At 49.2% G+C, this 19,876-nt stretch overlaps 1 protein-coding gene across 3 annotated transcripts in view; it reads left to right on the top strand.

Moving 5' to 3' along the window:
• Positions 1 to 2,805: 2,805 nt before the first annotated feature.
• LOC110506903 (A disintegrin and metalloproteinase with thrombospondin motifs 17) overlaps positions 2,806 to 19,876 on the top strand; it is a 217,665-nt gene continuing 200,594 nt past the window's right edge. For all 3 annotated transcript variants that reach the window (XM_036964481.1, XM_036964482.1, XM_036964480.1), the window contains exons 1-2: positions 2,806 to 2,964; positions 3,569 to 3,945. In XM_036964481.1, coding sequence (XP_036820376.1) covers positions 2,892 to 2,964; positions 3,569 to 3,945 — 450 coding nt within the window. In that variant the 5' untranslated portion in view covers positions 2,806 to 2,891. The remainder of the gene's footprint in view (positions 2,965 to 3,568; positions 3,946 to 19,876) is intronic.

Here is a 19,876-nt window from a genome sequence, read left to right as displayed (position 1 = left end):
ACCAGGGCCACCACTGGAATTAGATTGAACCACGGCTACCCCTGGAATTAGATTGAACCAGGGCTACCCCTGGAATTAGATTAGATTAGATTGTGTGTGTGTGTGTGTGTGTGTGTGTGTGTGTGTGCGTGCTACACCAGGGCCATGTCCCAAATGGAACCCTATTGCCACTTATAGTGTACTACTTCGGACCAAAAGTCTGGCACCATATAGGGAAGAGGGTGCCATTTGGGATGTAGACCTGGTGTAGCACACACACACACACACACACACACACACACACACACACACACACATACACACGCACACACACATGCACCCGCACGCACACACACACACACACACACACACATGCTTCTTTCACACAATTCAGTTACTTCAGCCCCTTTTCTACTCGAATGAACAGGAACGTGAGTCGGCAGTAGTGCCACCAATCAGCTTTTGTCCGGTCAGTGCTGATCTGTTAAAGTGTCTTCCAATGGGCTGAGTCTATTTGTTTGTGATTGATGCTCTGAAGCACACCCCATAACCAATGAAGCAGTAAAGGCAATCAAATGACTGCCAGTGTAGTTGGATAGACAGAATAGTATTTGTGTGTGTGGGGTTGGCTCTGGGCTGGGTTAGGATAGACCGGGTTGGCCTATTGTAAATGACTGCCAGTGTAGTTGGATAGACAGAATAGTATTTGTGTGTGTGGGGTTGGCTCTGGGCTGGGTTAGGATAGACCGGGTTGGCCTATTGTAAATGACTGCCAGTGTAGTTGGATAGACAGAATAGTATTTGTGTGTGTGGGGTTGGCTCTGGGCTGGGTTAGGATAGACCGGGTTGGCCTATTGTAAATGACTGCCAGTGTAGTTGGATAGACAGAATAGTATTTGTGTGTGTGGGGTTGGCTCTGGGCTGGGTTAGGATAGACCGGGTTGGCCTATTGTAAATGACTGCCAGTGTAGTTGGATAGACAGAATAGTATTTGTGTGTGTGGGGTTGGCTCTGGGCTGGGTTAGGATAGACCGGGTTGGCCTATTGTAAATGACTGCCAGTGTAGTTGGATAGACAGAATAGTATTTTTGTGTGTGGGGCTGGCTCTGGGCTGGGTTAGGATAGACCGGGTTGGCCTATTGTAAATGACTGCCAGTGTAGTTGGATAGACAGAATAGTATTTTTGTGTGTGGGGCTGGCTCTGGGCTGGGTTAGGATAGACCGGGTTGGCCTATTGTAAATGACTGCCAGTGTAGTTGGATAGACAGAATAGTATTTGTGTGTGTGGGGTTGGCTCTGGGCTGGGTTAGGATAGACCGGGTTGGCCTATTGTAAATGACTGCCAGTGTAGTTGGATAGACAGAATAGTATTTTTGTGTGTGGGGCTGGCTCTGGGCTGGGTTAGGATAGACCGGGTTGGCCTATTGTAAATGACTGCCAGTGTAGTTGGATAGACAGAATAGTATTTGTGTGTGTGGGGTTGGCTCTGGGCTGGGTTAGGATAGACCGGGTTGGCCTATTGTAAATGACTGCCAGTGTAGTTGGATAGACAGAATAGTATTTTTGTGTGTGGAGCTGGCTCTGGGCTGGGTTAGGATAGACCGGGTTGGCCTATTGTAAATGACTGCATCCATATCTGGTGGCAGTGTTCGACCGTGGCTGATGCAGAGGCTGTGCTGCCTGCTGGAGACAGAGGCAAACTGATTGCCTTCTCCACACCCTTTATCTCTGTAGGCTATATCTAGAAAACCGCTTGGTTGTTGATGAAAAGAGCAGTGTGCGCACACAGACAAACAGACGGACAGACAGACAGGCAGACAGATGGGCAGAGAGGCACACAGACACGCACACAGACAGGCAGGCAGAGAGGCAGACAGACACACCCACAGACAGACAGACAGGCAGACAGGCAGAGAGGCATACAGACACGCCCACAGGCAAGCAGGCACACAGGCAGACAGGCAGACCAGCAGACAGACAGACAGACAGACAGACAGACAGACAGACAGACAGGCAGACAGACAGACAGGCACACAGAGGCAGGTCCTGGTTGTGGTACATTAGACAATGTAAGCACACTCAGGACGGCTGGGAATTTCATCCTGACTTATCAAACTGGGACACATTGCCAGAGGCCAACCACTGATGTACATCTCCCTCACTAATTGAAACACATTTTCTTCCCATTTGCAATTAGGAGCTGATGAGAGACTTTAACAGTCCATTAGCTAGCCCAGCTAAAGCCCCTCTATGTGATTTGTACTGTGGTTTTTCTGCATGCTTTTCTTCTTGTGTATTTCGTTTTATCCAGGAGGTTGAATTGAAGCAACATGTTTCTTGGCCTGTGAACAGACATGTAACCAGCTAGACCTACAGTCATCTCAATCAGTCTAGCAAATGCAGGCTGAACAGGCTACAATTGCACTGCTTGAATTGATTCACAGCTTTCATTTAGTTGCCTATTGATTCCTAACACTTGGACTGAAAATACTGTCGATCGGCTATTACAGGCCCTACACATTTAATGTGGACTTTGTCCCACAAGTTGATAAACAAGCATATATCAAATAACAGTGGGTTATATTGCAACTGCACTGCACAACCCATGAAAATAAATATATATAACATTCCCAAATATTTTCTCCTTTACACTAAAACCACGTGTTAAGTTGCAGCCCCCCAATGATTGACGTTGTTTCTGTCCAATCAAACGTTAGAGATGTTTTGGTTAAACTACCCTAACCAATCCGCTGGTCGCGGAGGCAGTGCCGAAGTGCGACAGGCGTGTCTAGCGCTTCAAATTCCCTTTGCCTGGAGTTCCGATTAACTTCACTAACTTTGTGGAAGTTCCCTGCAGTCCTGGTTCGCTGTGCAGGCGCGTACACCCTCTGCAGTCACAGCTAGTCTTTATCATGTATGACAGCCATGCTCCGCAGCTTCTCCTGTCTATATTCCTCTTCTGTTTCGGAGTGAAGGCGATGACTGGTAAGTACAACGTAACACCTGCGTTGTAGATACTTTGTAACTTTGAATCATTGTTTTGCCAGGGAGCCTGTAGTGGTTGTCGGATCTCTCTCTCTCTTTCTCTCTCTCTCTCTCCCTCTCTCTCTCTCTCTCGATCAATTCAATTTAAATGGGCTTTGTTTGCTTGGGGAATCTCTCTCTCTTTTATTTTTCTCTCCCTCTATCTCTCTCTTTTATTTTTCTCTCCCTCTGTCTCTCTCTCTCAAAATGTTCTGTGCTGCTCTGCAAGAGTAACTTTGCTGCAGCTATGTCTGCGTTTTCTCTGCCGTTTTCCAGCGCCCTCTCACAACGAAGTTACACACAATGCGAGATGAGTTGAATAAGTGATTTGAATAAGTTCGATGACCCCAAATATGCCTTATTTAATAACCAATACATAGTACAATTCTCCCCATTTGTTGTGAAATAGGCTGCTATGTCATTGAATAACTAGCCTACATCACACCACAGACAGCTCAAGACAACTTGGCAATATGAAAACAATAGCATATTGTTTTCAAACAGACGTTGACACAGAAAGTTACACTCAATGTTTAATAAGTTATTCCCTTCTCCTTTCCCATAGATCACTCCTGTTATGACACGGACTTGGTGGACATGGTGGTCCCCGTGGAGCTCTCTGGAGAGGAGGCTCACCTGTTGCATGACTCATCCAGGCGCAGCGCGCGTCGGCGCGGCCAGCGCTCTGTCGATTCCCGGGGTGGACTAAACTCTGTGGAGGACACCTTATTTTTCTCTTTACCTGCTTTTGGAAAAGACCTGTACTTACGCCTGAAAAGGGATGCCGCTTTTCTGTCTGAGGGGTTTGTGGTCGAGGAGAGGGGAGGCGAAACAGACCCCCCTAAATGGTCGCACCTGGCCAGAGACCAGCTCTGCTTCTACTCGGGATGGATTGTCAACCACACCGACTCTTTTGCCTCCCTCAACACCTGCAGCGGTCTGGTAAACTACTTCTCCTTCACCTGCTATTGTTTTCTGGGAGGTTTTAAGTGTTCAGGAATTCATACTGTAGCACACACACACACACACACACACACACACACACACACACACACACGCACACACACACACACACACACACACACACACACACACACACGACTGTCACTTCCATTCATAACACTACCCTGAACTACACACACCATAATAACTACCCTGAACTACACACACCATAATAACTACCCTGTACTACACACACCATAATAACTACCCTGAACTACACATACCATAATAACTACCCTGAACTACACACACCATAATAACTACCCTGAACTACACATACCATAATAACTACCCAGTACTACACACACCGTAATAACTACCCTGATCTACACACACCATAATAACTACCCCGATCTACACACACCATAATAACTACCCTGAACTACACATACCATAATAACTACCCTGTACTACACACACCATAATAACTACCCTGATCTACACACACCATAATAACTACCCCGATCTACACACACCATAATAACTACCCTGATCTACACACACCACAATAACTACCCTGTACTACACACACCATAACAACTACCCTGATCTACACACACCATAATAACTACCCTGTACTACACACACCATAATAACTACCCTGTACTACACACACCATAATAACTACCCTGATCTACACACACCATAATAACTACCCTGTACTACACACACCATAATAACTACCATGTACTACACACACCATAATAACTACCCTGAACTACACATACCATAATAACTACCCTGTACTACACACACCATAATAACTACCCTGATCTACACACACCATAATAACTACCCTGATCTACACATACCATAATAACTACCCTGTACTACACACACCATAATAACTACCCTGATCTACACACACCATAATAACTACCCTGTACTACACACACCATAATAACTACCCTGATCTACACACACCATAATAACTACCCTGTACTCCACACTACACACACCATAATAACTACCCTGTACTACACACACCATAATAACTACCCTGTACTACACACACCATAATAACTACCCTGAACTACACATACCATAATAACTACCCTGTACTACACACACCATAATAACTACCCTGATCTACACACACCATAATAACTACCCTGATCTACACATACCATAATAACTACCCTGTACTACACACACCATAATAACTACCCTGTACTACACACACCATAATAACTACCCTGAACTACACACACCATAATAACTACCCTGAAGTACACACAGCATCTTATGTCATTGACAGTAGAGTCAGATCGGATGGATCCAAACCAACATGAGCATATGAGTTAAAGTCAAAAGAATTGGACAAATTGCATGATCTTTTTCTTGGCATTTCATGCATTCTAAGCTCAGTGGGCCTGGCAGGTTTTTTTCTCTCCCCAGGCCTGCGTGGGATATTATTATCTGGAAAATGAGGTCACGATTGTTTAAATGTTATATCCATTTGTGGAGGGATAGAAGTGGGTCAGGATAGCTGACACCTACAGCCGTATATAAGGACGAAGGCTGACTTAAGTTGTGTGTGTGTGTGCACATACATGCACGTATGTGGCAGCACGTACACACACACACACACACACACACGCACGCACGCACACACAATATCAAAGAGACACTATGCAGGCCCTCCTTTTGTTAATTTAATTGTTCATTTTTACTCAGTAGGTCAAATGCAAGGTAAGACAAACTGTGTGTGTGTGTGTGTGTGCGCACGCGTGTGTGTGTGTGTGTGTCTGTATGTGGGGGTCTGTGTGTGTGTGTGTGTGTGTGTGTGCCCACGTGGTCTCTCTGTGTTAGTGTCAGTAGGCTACTTAAAGGGGAGAAGACACAGGACAAACTGGGCCCTAATAGTTTTCTTCCCTGGATAGCTCTCCCTGTCTGTGGCCAGGTCACTGGAAGTATCTGCCCCCCCCCCCCCCCCCCCCCCCCCCGCCCCCCCCCCCCCCGGCGCCTGAGGGCACTAGGCTGCCCTGTATCATGCACTCCTATCATCCATTATGTACATCTGCCTTCCCTCGTCATGCACATCAGCGATATTGGACTCACCTGGACTCACTCATCACCTGTTATTACCTCCCCTATATTTGTCAGTCCCCAGCTCTGTTCCCCGCTTCTGCATAGATTTCTTTTGTCTTTGTTTTACTAGTTTGCTTGACGCTGTTCCTGTCTCGTTCCATGTCCGTTCTTTATTAAATGTTTGACTCCCCGTACCTGCTTCGTCACTCCAGCGTCATTCCATGTGACAGAATGCAGAAGCCATCACACAATGCATTGGGGAGTACTGGCGTTCCGGTTGGTATGGTAACATCAGCTCTGGGTCACCACCGATGGAACCGGGGGTGCCTAGCCAGCTCGTCGGGCTTCCACGCCCTAGCTGGCTCAAGAGGTTTCCACACCCTAGCTGGCTCAAGAGGTTTCCACACCCTAGCTGGCTCAAGAGGTTTCCATGACCTAGCTGGCTCAAGAGGTTTCCACACCCTAGCTGGCTCAAGAGGTTTCCATGCCCTAGCTGGCTCAAGAGGTTTCCACACCCTAGCTGGCTCAAGAGGTTTCCACACCCTAGCTGGCTCAAGAGGTTTCCACACCCTAGCTGGCTCAAGAGGTTTCCATGACCTAGCTGGCTCAAGAGGTTTCCACACCCTAGCTGGCTCAAGAGGTTTCCATGCCCTAGCTGGCTCAAGAGGTTTCCATGACCTAGCTGGCTCGAGAGGTTCCCACACCCTAGCTGGCTCAAGAGGTTTCCATGCCCTAGTTGGCTCAAGAGGTTTCCATGCCCTAGCTGGCTCAAGAGGTTTCCATGCCCTAGCTGGCTCAAGAGGTTTCCATGCCCTAGCTGGCTCAAAAGGTTTCCATGCCCTAGCTGGCTCAAGAGGTTTCCATGACCTAGCTGGCTCAAGAGGTTTCCATGCCGTAGCTGGCTCGTGAGGTTTCCATGCCCTAGCTGGCTCGAGAGGTTTCCATGCCCTAGCTGACTCGAGAGGTTCCCTTGCCCCGGTTGGCTCGGATGGCGCCCATCCCACGTCGGGCCTCAGCTGGATCGTTAGTTCTTGTTCGCCCAGCCAGTCCAGGAGTTTGTTTTGTTTGTTTTGTTGGTGACGTCGGGGTGGATTCCGCCGCCGGCGGAGTCGGGGGTGCCTCCCCGTATCTGCTTCGTCTCTCCAGCATCATTCCATGTGACAGTATCCCTCTACCTAGCCTTGTAGCCTTGGAAGTGTGTGTCACGTCCGTCATAATGATCGGACCATGGCGCAGCGTGGTATGTGTACATTCTCTTTTTTAATGAATGAACAAAAACAGCAAACAACCAAACGAAACGTGAAGCTGTACAAACTAGTGCTGACAGGCAACTAAACATAGACAAGATCCCACAACACAAATTAGGAAAATGGCTACCTAAATATGATCCCCAATCAGAGACAACGATAAACAGCTGTCTCTGATTGGGAACCATATCAGGCCAACATAGACATACAAAAACCCCTAGACATACAGAGATATCTAAGCTCAGGGCCTGACAGTGTGTGTCTGTCAGTCTGTCAGTCTGTCTGTTTATAGGATCCTATACAGTACAAGACACAGTACATCAGTATCCGGGAGCGAACAGCAGCATTACAACTACCATCACCAGGCAACAACTTCATACACTGTAATTGGCTCTAGATATTTTGCTGGTCAGGCCATGTGGTTTGAAAAAACACGATTGATGTACCACCCTTTAAGTGAGGGGAAATATGAAATGGTTTTCTGCTGTGTTGCAGCAGCATTGTTTACCCTGAGTCTGCGCTTGGAGCTAGTGCCTGGTGGATGTCTTTCCTGTGTTACAGCAGCATTGTTTACACTGAGTCTGCGCTTGGAGCTAGTGCCTGGTGGATGTCTTTCCTGTGTTGCAGCAGCATTGTTTACTCTGAGTCTTAGCTTGGAGCTAGTGCCTGGTGGATGTCTTTCCTGTGTTGCAGCAGCATTGTTTACTCTGAGTCTTAGCTTGGAGCTAGTGCCTGGTGGATGTCTTTCCTGTGTTGCAGCAGCATTGTTTACACTGAGTCTTAGCTTGGAGCTAGTGCCTGGTGGATGTCTTTCCTGTGTTACAGCAGCATTGTTTACCCTGAGTCTGCGCTTGGAGCTAGTGCCTGGTGGATGTCTTTCCTGTGTTACAGCAGCATTGTTTACCCTGAGTCTGCGCTTGGAGCTAGTGCCTGGTGGATGTCTTTCCTGTGTTACAGCAGCATTGTTTACACTGAGTCTGTGCTTGGAGCTAGTGCCTGGTGGATGTCTTTCCTGTGTTGCAGCAGCATTGTTTACCCTGAGGGTTAGCTTGGAGCTAGTGCCTGGTGGATGTCTTTCCTGTGTTGCAGCAGCATTGGTTACTCTGAGGCTCAGCTTGGAGCTAGTGCCTGGTGGATGTCTTTCCTGTGTTGCAGCAGCATTGTTTACCCTGAAGGTTAGCTTGGAGCTAGTGCCTGGTGGATGTATTTCCTGTGTTGCAGCAGCATTGTTTACCCTGAGTCTGCGCTTGGAGCTAGTGCCTGGTGGATGTCTTTCCTGTGTTGCAGCAGCATTGTTTACACTGAGTCTGCGCTTGGAGCTAGTGCCTGGTGGATGTCTTTCCTGTGTTGCAGCAGCATTGTTTACCCTGAAGGTTAGCTTGGAGCTAGTGCCTGGTGGATGTCTTTCCTGTGTTGCAGCAGCATTGTTTACCCTGAGTCTGCGCTTGGAGCTAGTGCCTGGTGGATGTCTTTCCTGTGTTGCAGCAGCATTGTTTACCCTGAGTCTGCGCTTGGAGCTAGTGCCTGGTGGATGTCTTTCCTGTGTTGCAGCAGCATTGTTTACACTGAGTCTGCGCTTGGAGCTAGTGCCTGGTGGATGTCTTTCCTGTGTTGCAGCAGCATTGTTTACACTGAGTCTGTGCTTGGAGCCAGTGCCTGGTGGATGTCTTTCCTGTGTTACAGCAGCATTGTTTACACTGAGTCTGTGCTTGGAGCTAGTGCCTGGTGGATGTCTTTCCTGTGTTGCAGCAGCATTGTTTACACTGAGTCTGTGCTTGGAGCTAGTGCCTGGTGGATGTCTTTCCTGTGTTGCAGCAGCATTGTTTACACTGAGTCTGCGCTTGGAGCTAGTGCCTGGTGGATGTCTTTCCTGTGTTGCAGCAGCATTGTTTACTCTGAGTCTTAGCTTGGAGCTAGTGCCTGGTGGATGTCTTTCCTGTGTTGCAGCAGCATTGTTTACCCTGAGTCTGTGCTTGGAGCTAGTGCCTGGTGGATGTCTTTCCTGTGTTGCAGCAGCATTGTTTACACTGAGTCTGCGCTTGGAGCTAGTGCCTGGTGGATGTCTTTGCTATATTAGCCTGCTGTGGCTACAGTATGTTGTAACACACTTAGCACAGTGTTCTATTTTACCCTGAAATACCAGCCGTTATTCACTTAACCCTGCCTCACACTGGAAGCTCTGAGGCTGGCCGCATGCAGGCTCTGCTTTCACATTGTATCGTGTTGTGAATGTGGCCAAGTGAACAGCCACATGCCTGTTTAAGGCTAAGTCTGTCTTTCTTTCTTTCTTTCTCTCCCTCTCTCTCTCTCTCTCTCTCTCTCTCTCTCTCTCTCTCTCTCTCTCTCTCTCTCTCGCTCTCTCTCTCTCTCTCTCTCTCTCTCTCTCTCTCTCTTTCTCCACTTCCCCTCTCTCTCTCTCTCTCTCTCTCTCTCTCTCTCTCTCTCTCTCTCTCTCTCTCTCTCTCTCTCTCTCTTTCTCCACTTCCCCTCTCTCTCTCTCTCTCTCTTTCCCCACTTCCCCTCGCTCTCTCTCTCTCTTTCTCTTTTTCCCTCTCTACTTCACTGTGTACATAACCGTGATTGCTGAATGGACAATTAGTCATCGGCGTCTCTTTTTTTTAAATATTTTTTTTTACCTTCGGCTTATTCTGACCGAGAAGAAGACAGCATTATCCCTCCAACGCCAGTTGCCATGGAAACGGCTGATAGGTTCTGTAATTGCTGCCGCTGGGCTTTTGGAATACCTTTAAGACACTGTGTGTGGCTCTGGATTGCTTGTTAATGCCATGTCAACTCATTTTACTAGCCCTGCCAGGCGCAGCTTTACAATACAACCATGGATCCTTAGTAAAGCCTTACAAAACCTTGAAGCAGGCCACTTCTACTTCCCCCACAATGATTCATGTTGTAGGGAGTTTGTGTCTGTCTGTACCTGTCAGAGAGGATGAAAGAGTGAGTTTTATGGTCCTCTTTCTTTCTTTCTTTCTTTCTTTCTTTCTCTCTCTTCTCTCCCCCTCTCTCTTCTCCCCCCTCTCTCTCAGCACTCCTCTCTGCTTCCTTCTCTCCCCCCTCTTTCTTCTCCCCCCTGTCTCTCTTCTCTCCCCCTCTCTCTTCTCCCCCTCTCTCTCTTCTCTCCCCCTCTCTCTTCTCCCCCCCCTCTCTTCTCTCCCCCTCTCTCTCAGCACTCCTCTCTGCTTCCTTCTCTCCCCCCTCTCTCTCTTCTCTCCCCCTCTCTCTCTCTTCTCCCCCTCTCTCTTCTCTCCCCCTCTCTCTCAGCACTCCTCTCTGCTTCCTTCCCCCCCTCTCTCTCTTCTCTCCCCCCTCTCTCTCTTCTCTCCCCCTCTCTCTCTTCTCTCCCCCCTCTCTCTTCTCTCAGCACTCCTCTCTCGCTCTTCTCACCCCCCCCTCTCTCTCTTCTCTCCCCCTCTCTCTCAGCACTCCTCTCTGCTTCCTTCTCTCCCCCCCTCTCTCTTCTCCCCCTCCTCTCTCTTCTCTCCCCCCCTCTCAGCACTCCTCTCTGCTTCCTTCTCTCGTCAACTCTCTCTCTCTCTTCTCCCCCCTCTCTCTTCTCTCCCCCTCTCTCTTCTCCCCCTCTCTCTCTTCTTTCCCCCTCTCTCTTCCCCCCCCTCTCTCTTCTCTCCCCCTCTCTCTCAGCACTCCTCTCTGCTTCCTTCTCCCCCCTCTCTCTCTTCTCTCCCCCTCTCTCTCTCTTCTCCCCCTCTCTCTCTTCTCTCCCCCTCTCTCTCAGCACTCCTCTCTGCTTCCCCCCCTCTCTCTCTTCTCTCCCCCCTCTCTCTCTTCTCTCCCCCTCTCTCTCTTCTCTCCCCCCTCTCTCTTCTCTCAGCACTCCTCTCTCTCTCTTCTCCCCCCCTCTCTCTCTTCTCTCCCCCTCTCTCTCAGCACTCCTCTCTGCTTCCTTCTCTCCCCCCCTCTCTCTTCTCCCCCTCCTCTCTCTTCTCTCCCCCCCTCTCTCAGCACTCCTCTCTGCTTCCTTCTCTCGTCAACTCTCTTTCTCTCTTCTCCCCCCTCTCTCTTCTCTCCCCCCCTCTCTCAGCACTCCTCTCTGCTTCCTTCTCCCCCCCTTCTCTCTCTCTTCTACCCCCCCTCTCGCTCTTCTCTCCCCCTATCTCTTTCTCCCCCCCCTCTCTCTCTTCTCCCCCCTCTCTCTCTCTTCTCCCCCCCTCTCTCTTCTCTCCCCCTCTCTCTCTTCTCCCCCCTCTCTCTCTCTTCTCCCCCCCTCTCTTCTCTCCCCCTCTCTTTTTCTCCCCCCTCTCTCTCTCTTCTCCCCCCTCTCTCTCTCTTCTCCCCCCTCTCTCTTCTCTCCCCCTCTCTCTCTCTTCTCCCCCCTCTCTCTTTCTTCCCCCTCTCTCTCTTCTCCCCCCTCTCTCTCTCTTCTCCCCCCCTCTCTTCTCCCCCCTCTCTCTCTCTTCTCCCCCCCTCTCTCGTCTCTCCCCCCTCTCTCTCTTCCCCCGTCTCTCTCTCTTCTCCCCCCTCTCTCTTCTCTCCCCCTCTCTCTCTTCTCTCCCCCCTCTCTCTTCTCTCAGCACTCCTCTCTCTCTCTTCTCCCCCCCTCTCTCTCTTCTCTCCCCCTCTCTCTCAGCACTCCTCTCTGCTTCCTTCTCTCCCCCCCTCTCTCTTCTCCCCCTCCTCTCTCTTCTCTCCCCCCCTCTCTCAGCACTCCTCTCTGCTTCCTTCTCTCGTCAACTCTCTTTCTCTCTTCTCCCCCCCTCTCTCTTCTCCCCCTCTCTCTTCTCTCCCCCCCTCTCTCAGCACTCCTCTCTGCTTCCTTCTCCCCCCCTTCTCTCTCTCTTCTACCCCCCCTCTCGCTCTTCTCTCCCCCTATCTCTTTCTCCCCCCCCTCTCTCTCTTCTCCCCCCCTCTCTCTCTCTTCTCCCCCCCTCTCTCTTCTCTCCCCCTCTCTCTCTTCTCCCCCCTCTCTCTCTCTTCTCCCCCCCCTCTCTTCTCTCCCCCTCTCTTTTTCTCCCCCCTCTCTCTCTCTTCTCCCCCCTCTCTCTCTCTTCTCCCCCCTCTCTCTTCTCTCCCCCTCTCTCTCTCTTCTCCCCCCTCTCTCTTTCTTCCCCCCTCTCTCTCTTCTCCCCCCTCTCTCTCTCTTCTCCCCCCCTCTCTTCTCCCCCCTCTCTCTCTCTTCTCCCCCCCTCTCTCGTCTCTCCCCCCTCTCTCTCTTCCCCCGTCTCTCTCTCTTCTCCCCCCTCTCTCTTCTCTCCCCCTCTCTCTCTTCTCCCCTCTCTCTCTCTTCTCTCCCCCCTCTCTCTTCTCTCAGCACTCCTCTCTCTCTCTTTCTCTTCTCTCCCCCCTCTCTCAGCACTCCTCTCTGCTTCCTTCTCTCGTGAACTCTCTCTCTCTCTTCTCCCCCCTCTCTCTTCTCTCCCCCTCTCTCTTCTTCCCCTCTCTCTCTTCTCTCCCCCTCTCTCTCTTCTCCCCCCCTCTCTCTCTTCTCCCCCTCTCTCTTCTCTCCCCCTCTCTCTCAGCACTCCTCTCTGCGTCCTTCCCCCCCTCTCTCTTCTCTCCCCCCTCTCTCTCTTCTTTCCCCCTCTCTCTCTTCTCTCCCACCTCTCTCTTCTCTCAGCACTCCTCTCTCTCTCTTCTCCCCCCCTCTCTCTCTTCTCTCCCCCTCTCTCTTAGCACTCCTCTCTGCTTCCTTCTCTCCCCCCTCTCTTCTCCCCCTCCTCTCTCTTCTCTCCCCCCCCTCTCTCAGCACTCCTCTCTGCTTCCTTCTTTCGTCAACTCTCTCTCTCTCTTCTCCCCCCCTCTCTCTTCTCCCCCCCTCTCTTCTCTCCCCCCCCTCTCTCAGCACTCCTCTCTGCTTCCTTCTCCCCCCCTCTCTCTCTTCTCTCCCCCTCTCTCTTTCTCCCCCCTCTCTCTCTCTTCTCCCCCCTCTCTCTCTGTTCTCCCCCCCGCTCTATTCTCTCCCCCTCTCTCACTCTTCTCCCCCCTCTCTCTCTCTTCTCCCCCCTCTCTCTTCTCTCCCCCTCTCTATCTCTTCTCTCCCCCTCTCTCTTCTCTCCCCCTCTCTCTCTCTTCTCTCCCCCTCTCTCTCAGCACTCCTCTCTGCTTCCTTCTCCCCCCCTTCTCTCTCTCTTCTACCCCCCCTCCCTCTTCTCTCCCCCTCTCTCTTTCTCCCCCCTCTCTCTCTCTTCTCTCCCCCCTCTCTCTCTTCTCCCCTCTCTCTCTCTCTCTTCTCCCCCTCTCGCTCTCTTCTCCCCCCTCTCTCTATCTTCTCCCCCCTCTCTCTTCTCTCCCCCTCTCTCTCTTCTCTCCCCCTTTCTCTCTCTTCTCCCCCTCTCTCTCTTCTCTCCCCCTCTCTCTCTAAGCACTCCTCTCTGCTTCCTTCCCCCCTCTCTCTCTTCTCTCCCCCCTCGCTCTCTTCTCTCCCCCCTCTCTCTTCTCTCAGCACTCCTCTCTCTCTCTTCTCCCCCCTCTCTCTCTTCTCTCCCCCTCTCTCTCAGCACTCCTCTCTGCTTCCTTCTCCCCCCTTCTCTCTCTCTTCTACCCCCCTCTCTCTCTTCTCTCCCCCTCTCCTCCCCCCTCTCTCTCTCTTCTCCCCCCTCTCTCTTCCCCCCCTCTCTCTCTCTTCTCCCCCCTCTCTCTTTCTTCCCCCTCTCTCTCTTCTCCCCCCTCTCTCTCTCTTCTCCCCCCCTCTCTTCTCCCCCCTCTCTCTCTCTTTTCCCCCCTCTCTCTTCTCTCCCCCCTCTCTCTCTTCTCCCCCCTCTCTCTCTCTTCTCCCCCTCTCCCTCTCTTCTCCCCCCTCTCTCTCTTCTCTCCCCCTCTCTCTCTTCTCCCCCCTCTCTCTCTCTTCTCCCCCCCTCTCTCTCTTCTCCCCCCCCTCTCTCTCTTCTCCCCCCTCTCTCTCTCTTCTCCCCCTCTCTCTCTTCCCTCCCCCTCTCTCTCTCTTCTCCCCCCCTCTCTCAGCACTCCTCTCTGCTTCCTTCTCTCGTCAACTCTCTCTCTCTCTTCTCCCCTCCCTCTCTCTTCTCTCCCCCTCTCTCTCTTCTCTCCCCTCTCTCTTCTCTCAGCACTCCTCCATGCTTCCTCTCCCTAGCCCTGAGGAGGTGTGTGCTGAGATGTAAATTGGAGAGTTTGCGCTGACTCTTCTTCTCTCAGTCTGTTCTCTGGGAATGCCCTTACTGGCTATTTGGCACATTTGGCAATGCACCCTACACAAGGAGCTGTTATGCACAGGGCTGGTTCTTGCCATTCTGCCACCCTAGAAAACGTATTTTACAAAATTAAATGTTATGAATGCCTATCTATGTGGTAAGCCTACCATTTGTAAAACACCAAAAAAGACATGGGGTCTGGACCAAAAGAGGTCGGCTCATGCTTACTGGGGTGTAGCCTACCATGTTGGCAGCAGTGGAATCCTGTGACTAATCAATTTGGTGATTTAAGCTCTGAATATCAGCTACCCAACTTTATCAGGAGTTATCGTGAGCCTTTTTGCATTGTGTTTACACAGCGGGAAATGTAGAAGTATTGTATTTTTTGCTGTGATACATACTTGAAACCACTGATCATGCCAACAAGGTGAAACTTCTGTACAACAGTTGTGACTGTCCATTCCATAATGTCCATTTAACTTTGACCTGTCCTGTTCTCAGGGTATGTTGTTTGTTACCATGACAGCACATTTTTTATTTGATTGGGTGCCATTTAGGTTGGGCTATTTGATCGGAGAAACCTGCATGATGTAAAAAGTGTCTCATTACATTGTCATCCATTTTATCCTCAGCCTGTAGGCTACAGAAAAGGCCACATATTCTTTCTACCACATCCTATATCTGCTACATGATTTATGTTAGATGATTTTTATGACGGAACGTTGGTGGAGAGCCGCAGTGATGTGTCTCTCCAACAGCACCCTGGAGAGGCGCGCTGGGAATGGACAAGATAAATATTTTGCTCCCCTGCCTTTGACAAAGTGGGCATTGTTTATCACAGGGCGGCATCAGTGCTCAACTAAAAAGCCCATTTGCCACTGGTTGAGAGAAATTGTCATTGGTTTTGGGCAGAATTAGAGTGGATTCAGAAAGTATTCAGACCTCTTGACTTGACTTGACTTGACTTTCCACATTTTGTTACATTTCAGCCTTATTCTAAAATAGATTAAAATCCATTTTAAATTTTCCCTCATCAATCTACACACAATACCCCTTAATGACAAAGCAAAAAATGTTTTTTTGAAATGTTGCAAATATATTAAAAATAAAAAACAGAAATACCTTATTTACATAAGTATTCAGACCCTTTGCTATGAGACTCAGGTGCATCCTATTTCCATTGATCATTCTTGAGATGTTTCTACAACTTGATTGGAGTCCACCTGTGGTAAATTACATTTATTGGACAAGATTTGGAAAGGCAGACACGTGTCTATATAAGGTCCCACAGATAACAGTGCATGTCAGAGTATAAACAAAGCCATAAGGCCGAAGGAATTGTCCGAAGAACTCTGAGACAGGATTGTGTCGAGGTAAATATCTGGGGAATAGAACCAAAACATTTCTGCAGCATTAAAGGTCCCCAAGAACACAGTGGCCTCCATCATTCTTAAATGGAAGAAGTTTGGAACCACCAAGACTCTTCCTAGAGCTGGCCCACTCGGCCAACTGAGCAATCGGGGGAGAAGGGCCTTGGTCAGGGAATTGACCAAGGAGGTGGAGGTGGTCACTCCGACAGAGCTCCAGAGTTCCTCTGTGGAGATGGGAGAACCTTCAAGAATGACAAACATCTCTGCAGCACTCCATCAATCAGGCCTTTATGGTTGAGTGGGCACATGGAAGCCACTCCTCAGAAAAAGGCACATGACAGCCTGCTTGGAGTTTGCCAAAAGGCACCTAAAGGACTCTTAAGACCATGACAAACAAGATTCTCTGGTCTGATGAAACCAAGATTGACCTCTTTGGCCTGAATGCCAAGCATCACGTCTGGAGGAAACCTGGCAATGTTTTTCAGCAGCAGGGACTGGGAGACTAGTTAGGATCGAGGGAAAGATGAACGGAGCAAAGTACAGAGGGATCCTTGATGAAAACCTGCTCCAGACCGCTCAGGGCCTCAGACTGGGGTGAAGGTTCACCTTCCAATAGGACAACGACCCTAAACACATAAACGACCCTAAACGCATGACAATGCAGGAGTGGCTTCCGGACGAGTCTCTGAATGTCCTTGAGTGGCCCAGCCAGAGCCCGGACTTGAACCTAATCGAACATCTCTGGAGAGACCTGAAAAAGCTGTGCAATGACGCTCCCCATCCAACCTGACAGAGCTTGAGAGGATCTGCAGAGAAGAATGTGAGAAACTCCTCAAATACAGGTGTGCCAAGCTTGTAGCGTCATACCAAGGACTCAAGGCTGTAAAGGTTCTTCAACAAAGTACAGGGTCTGAATACTAATGTAAATGTGATATTTCAGTTTTTTTTATTTATACATTTGCAAAAATGTAAAACAGTTATTGCTTTGTCATTATGGGGTATTGTGTGTAGATTGATGAGGGGGAAAAAATGATTTAATACATTTTAGAATAAGGCTGTAACGTAACAAAATGTGGATAAAAATCAAGTGGTCTGAATACTTTCTGAATGCACTGTATGTGAGGTTTTATGTGTTGTTGGAGGTGCGTGTTGGTCAGTTCAGTTCAGAAAAGGCTGCCCTCGTCAATCTGCCGCCACAAGCAGCCGACTAATCCTGCTTATTGAGCGGGTCGGCTGTGTTAATACATCGAGCGGGTCGGCCGTGTTAATACGCTGAGCGGGCCGGCCGTGTTAATACGTTGAGCCGTGTTAATACGTTGAGCGGGTCGGCCGTGTTAATACATCGAGCAGGTCGGCCGTGTTAATACATTGAGCGGGTCGGCCGTGTTAATACATCGAGCCGTGTTAATACATCAACCGGGTCGGCCGTGTTAATACATTGAGCGGGTCGGCCGTGTTAATACATCGAGCCGTGTTAATACGTTGAGCAGGTCGGCCGTCTTAATACGTTGAGCGGGCCGGCCGTGTTAATACGCTGAGCGGGACGGCTGTGTTAATACGTTGAGCGGGTCGGCCGTGTTAATACGTTGAGCGGGTCGGTCGTGTTAATACGTTGAGCGGGTCGGCTGTGTTAATACGTTGAGTGGGTCGGCCGTGTTAATGCGTTGAGCGGGTCGGCCGTGTTAATACGTTGAGCCGTGTTAATACGTTGAGCCGTGTTAATACATTGAGCCGTGTTAATACGTTGAGCGGATCGGCCGTGTTAATACGTTGAGCGGGCCGGCCGTGTTAATACGTTGAGCGGGTCGGCCGTGTTAATACGTTGAGCCGTGTTAATACGTTGAGCCGTGTTAATACGTTGAGCAGGTCGGCCGTGTTAATACGTTGAGCCGTGTTAATACGTTGAGCCGTGTTAATACGTTGAGCCGTGTTAATACGCTGAGCCGTGTTAATACGTTGAGCCGTGTTAATACGTTGAGCCGTGTTAATACGCTGAGCCGTGTTAATACGTTGAGCCGTGTTAATACGCTGAGCCATGTTAATACGTTGAGCTGTGTTAATACGTTGAGCCGTGTTAATACGTTGAGCCGTGTTAATACATTGAGCCGTGTTAATACGTTGAGCCGTGTTAATACGTTGAGCCGTGTTAATACGTTGAGCCGTGTTAATACGCTGAGCCGTGTTAATACGTTGAGCCGTGTTAATACGTTGAGCAGGTCGGCCGTGTTAATACGTTGAGCCGTGCTAACCTGTTGGATCTCTAGGGGCGCTATTTCATTTTTGGATAAAAAACGTTCCCGTTTTAAGCGCGATATTTTGTCACGAAAAGATGCTCGACTATGCATATTCTTGACAGTTTTTGAAAGAAAACACTCTGAAGTTTCAGAATCTGCAAAGATATTGTCTGTAAGTGCCCCAGAACTCATTCTACAGGCGAAACCAAGATGAAACGTCAAACAGGAAATGAGCAGAATTTCTGAAGCTCTGTTTTCTAATGTCTCCTTATATGGCTGTGAATGCGACAGGAATAAGCTTAGACCTTCTGCCGTTTCCCCAAGATGTCGGCAGCATTGTGACGCATTTGTAGGCATATCATTGGAAGATTGACCATAAGAGACTACATTTTCCAAGTGTCCGCCTGGTGTCCTGCGTCGAAATTGGTGCGCAAAGCCAGCTGCAAGTATTTTTCCATTTGATTGAGAGGAGAAACCATGCTTCCACGAACGATATATCATCGAAGAGATATGTGAAAAACACCTTGAGGATTGATTCTAAACCACGTTTGCCATGTTTTCAGTCGATATTATGGAGTTAATTTGGAAAAAAGTTCGCGTTTTGAGGACTGAATTTTCGGGTTTTTTTTGTAGCCAAATGTGATGTACAAAACGGAGCTATTTCTAATACACAAAGAATCTTTTTGGAAAAAACTGAGTATTTGCTATCTAACTGAGAGTCTCCTCATTGAAAACATCCGAAGTTCTTCAAAGGTAAATTATTTTATTTTAAGGATTTTATGTTTTTGTTGAAATGTTGCGTGCTGGATGCTAACGCTAATGCTAACGCTAAATGCTACGCTAGCTAGCTACTTTTACACAAATGATTGTTTTCCTATGGTTGAGAAGCATATTTTGAAAATCTGAGATGACAGTGTTGTTTACAAAAGGCTAAGCTTGAGAGATGGCATATTTATTTAATTTCATTTGCGATTTTCATGAATAGTTAACGTTGCGTTATGGTAATGAGCTTGAGTCTGTATTCACGATACCGGATCCGGGATGGGGAGATCAGAGAGGTTAATACGTTGAGCCGTGTTAATACGCTGAGCCATGTTAATACGTTGAGCTGTGTTAATACGTTGAGCCGTGTTAATACGTTGAGCCGTGTTAATACATTGAGCCGTGTTAATACGTTGAGCCGTGTTAATACGTTGAGCCGTGTTAATACGTTGAGCCGTGTTAATACGTTGAGCCGTGTTAATATGTTGAGCCGTGTTAATACGCTGAGCCGTGTTAATACGTTGAGCCGTGTTAATACGTTGAGCAGGTCGGCCGTGTTAATACGTTGAGCCGTGTTAATACGTTGAGCAGGTCGGCCGTCTTAATACGTTGAGCGGGCCGGCCGTGTTAATACGCTGAGCGGGCCGGCTGTGTTAATACTCTTAGCGGGTCGGCCGTGTTAATACGCTGAGCAGGTCGGCCGTGTTAATACGTTGAGCGGGCCGGCCGTGTTAATACGCTGAGCGGGTCGGCCGTGTTAATACGTTGAGCGGGCCGGCCGTGTTAATACGTTGAGCCGTGTTAATACGTTGAGCGGGTCGGCCGTGTTAATACGCTGAGCGGGCCGGCCGTGTTAATACGTTGAGCCGTGTTAATACGTTGAGCGGGTCGGCCGTGTTAATACGCTGAGTGGGTCGGCCGTGTTAATACGTTGAGCGGGCCGGTCGTGTTAATACGCTGAGCGGGTCGGCCGTGTTAATACGTTGAGCGGGTCGGCCGTGTTAATACTCTGAGCGGGTCGGCCGTGTTAATACGCTGAGCCGGGTTAATACGTTGAGCGGGTCGGCCGTGTTAATACGTTGAGCAGGTCGGCCGTGTTAATACGTTGA

Source organism: Oncorhynchus mykiss, chromosome 26 (assembly GCF_013265735.2).
Source record: "Oncorhynchus mykiss isolate Arlee chromosome 26, USDA_OmykA_1.1, whole genome shotgun sequence".
Classification (NCBI taxonomy): Eukaryota; Metazoa; Chordata; class Actinopteri; order Salmoniformes; family Salmonidae; genus Oncorhynchus; species Oncorhynchus mykiss.
Note: the sequence above shows the minus strand (reverse complement) of the source record. Positions and strands in the feature narration are given on the sequence as shown.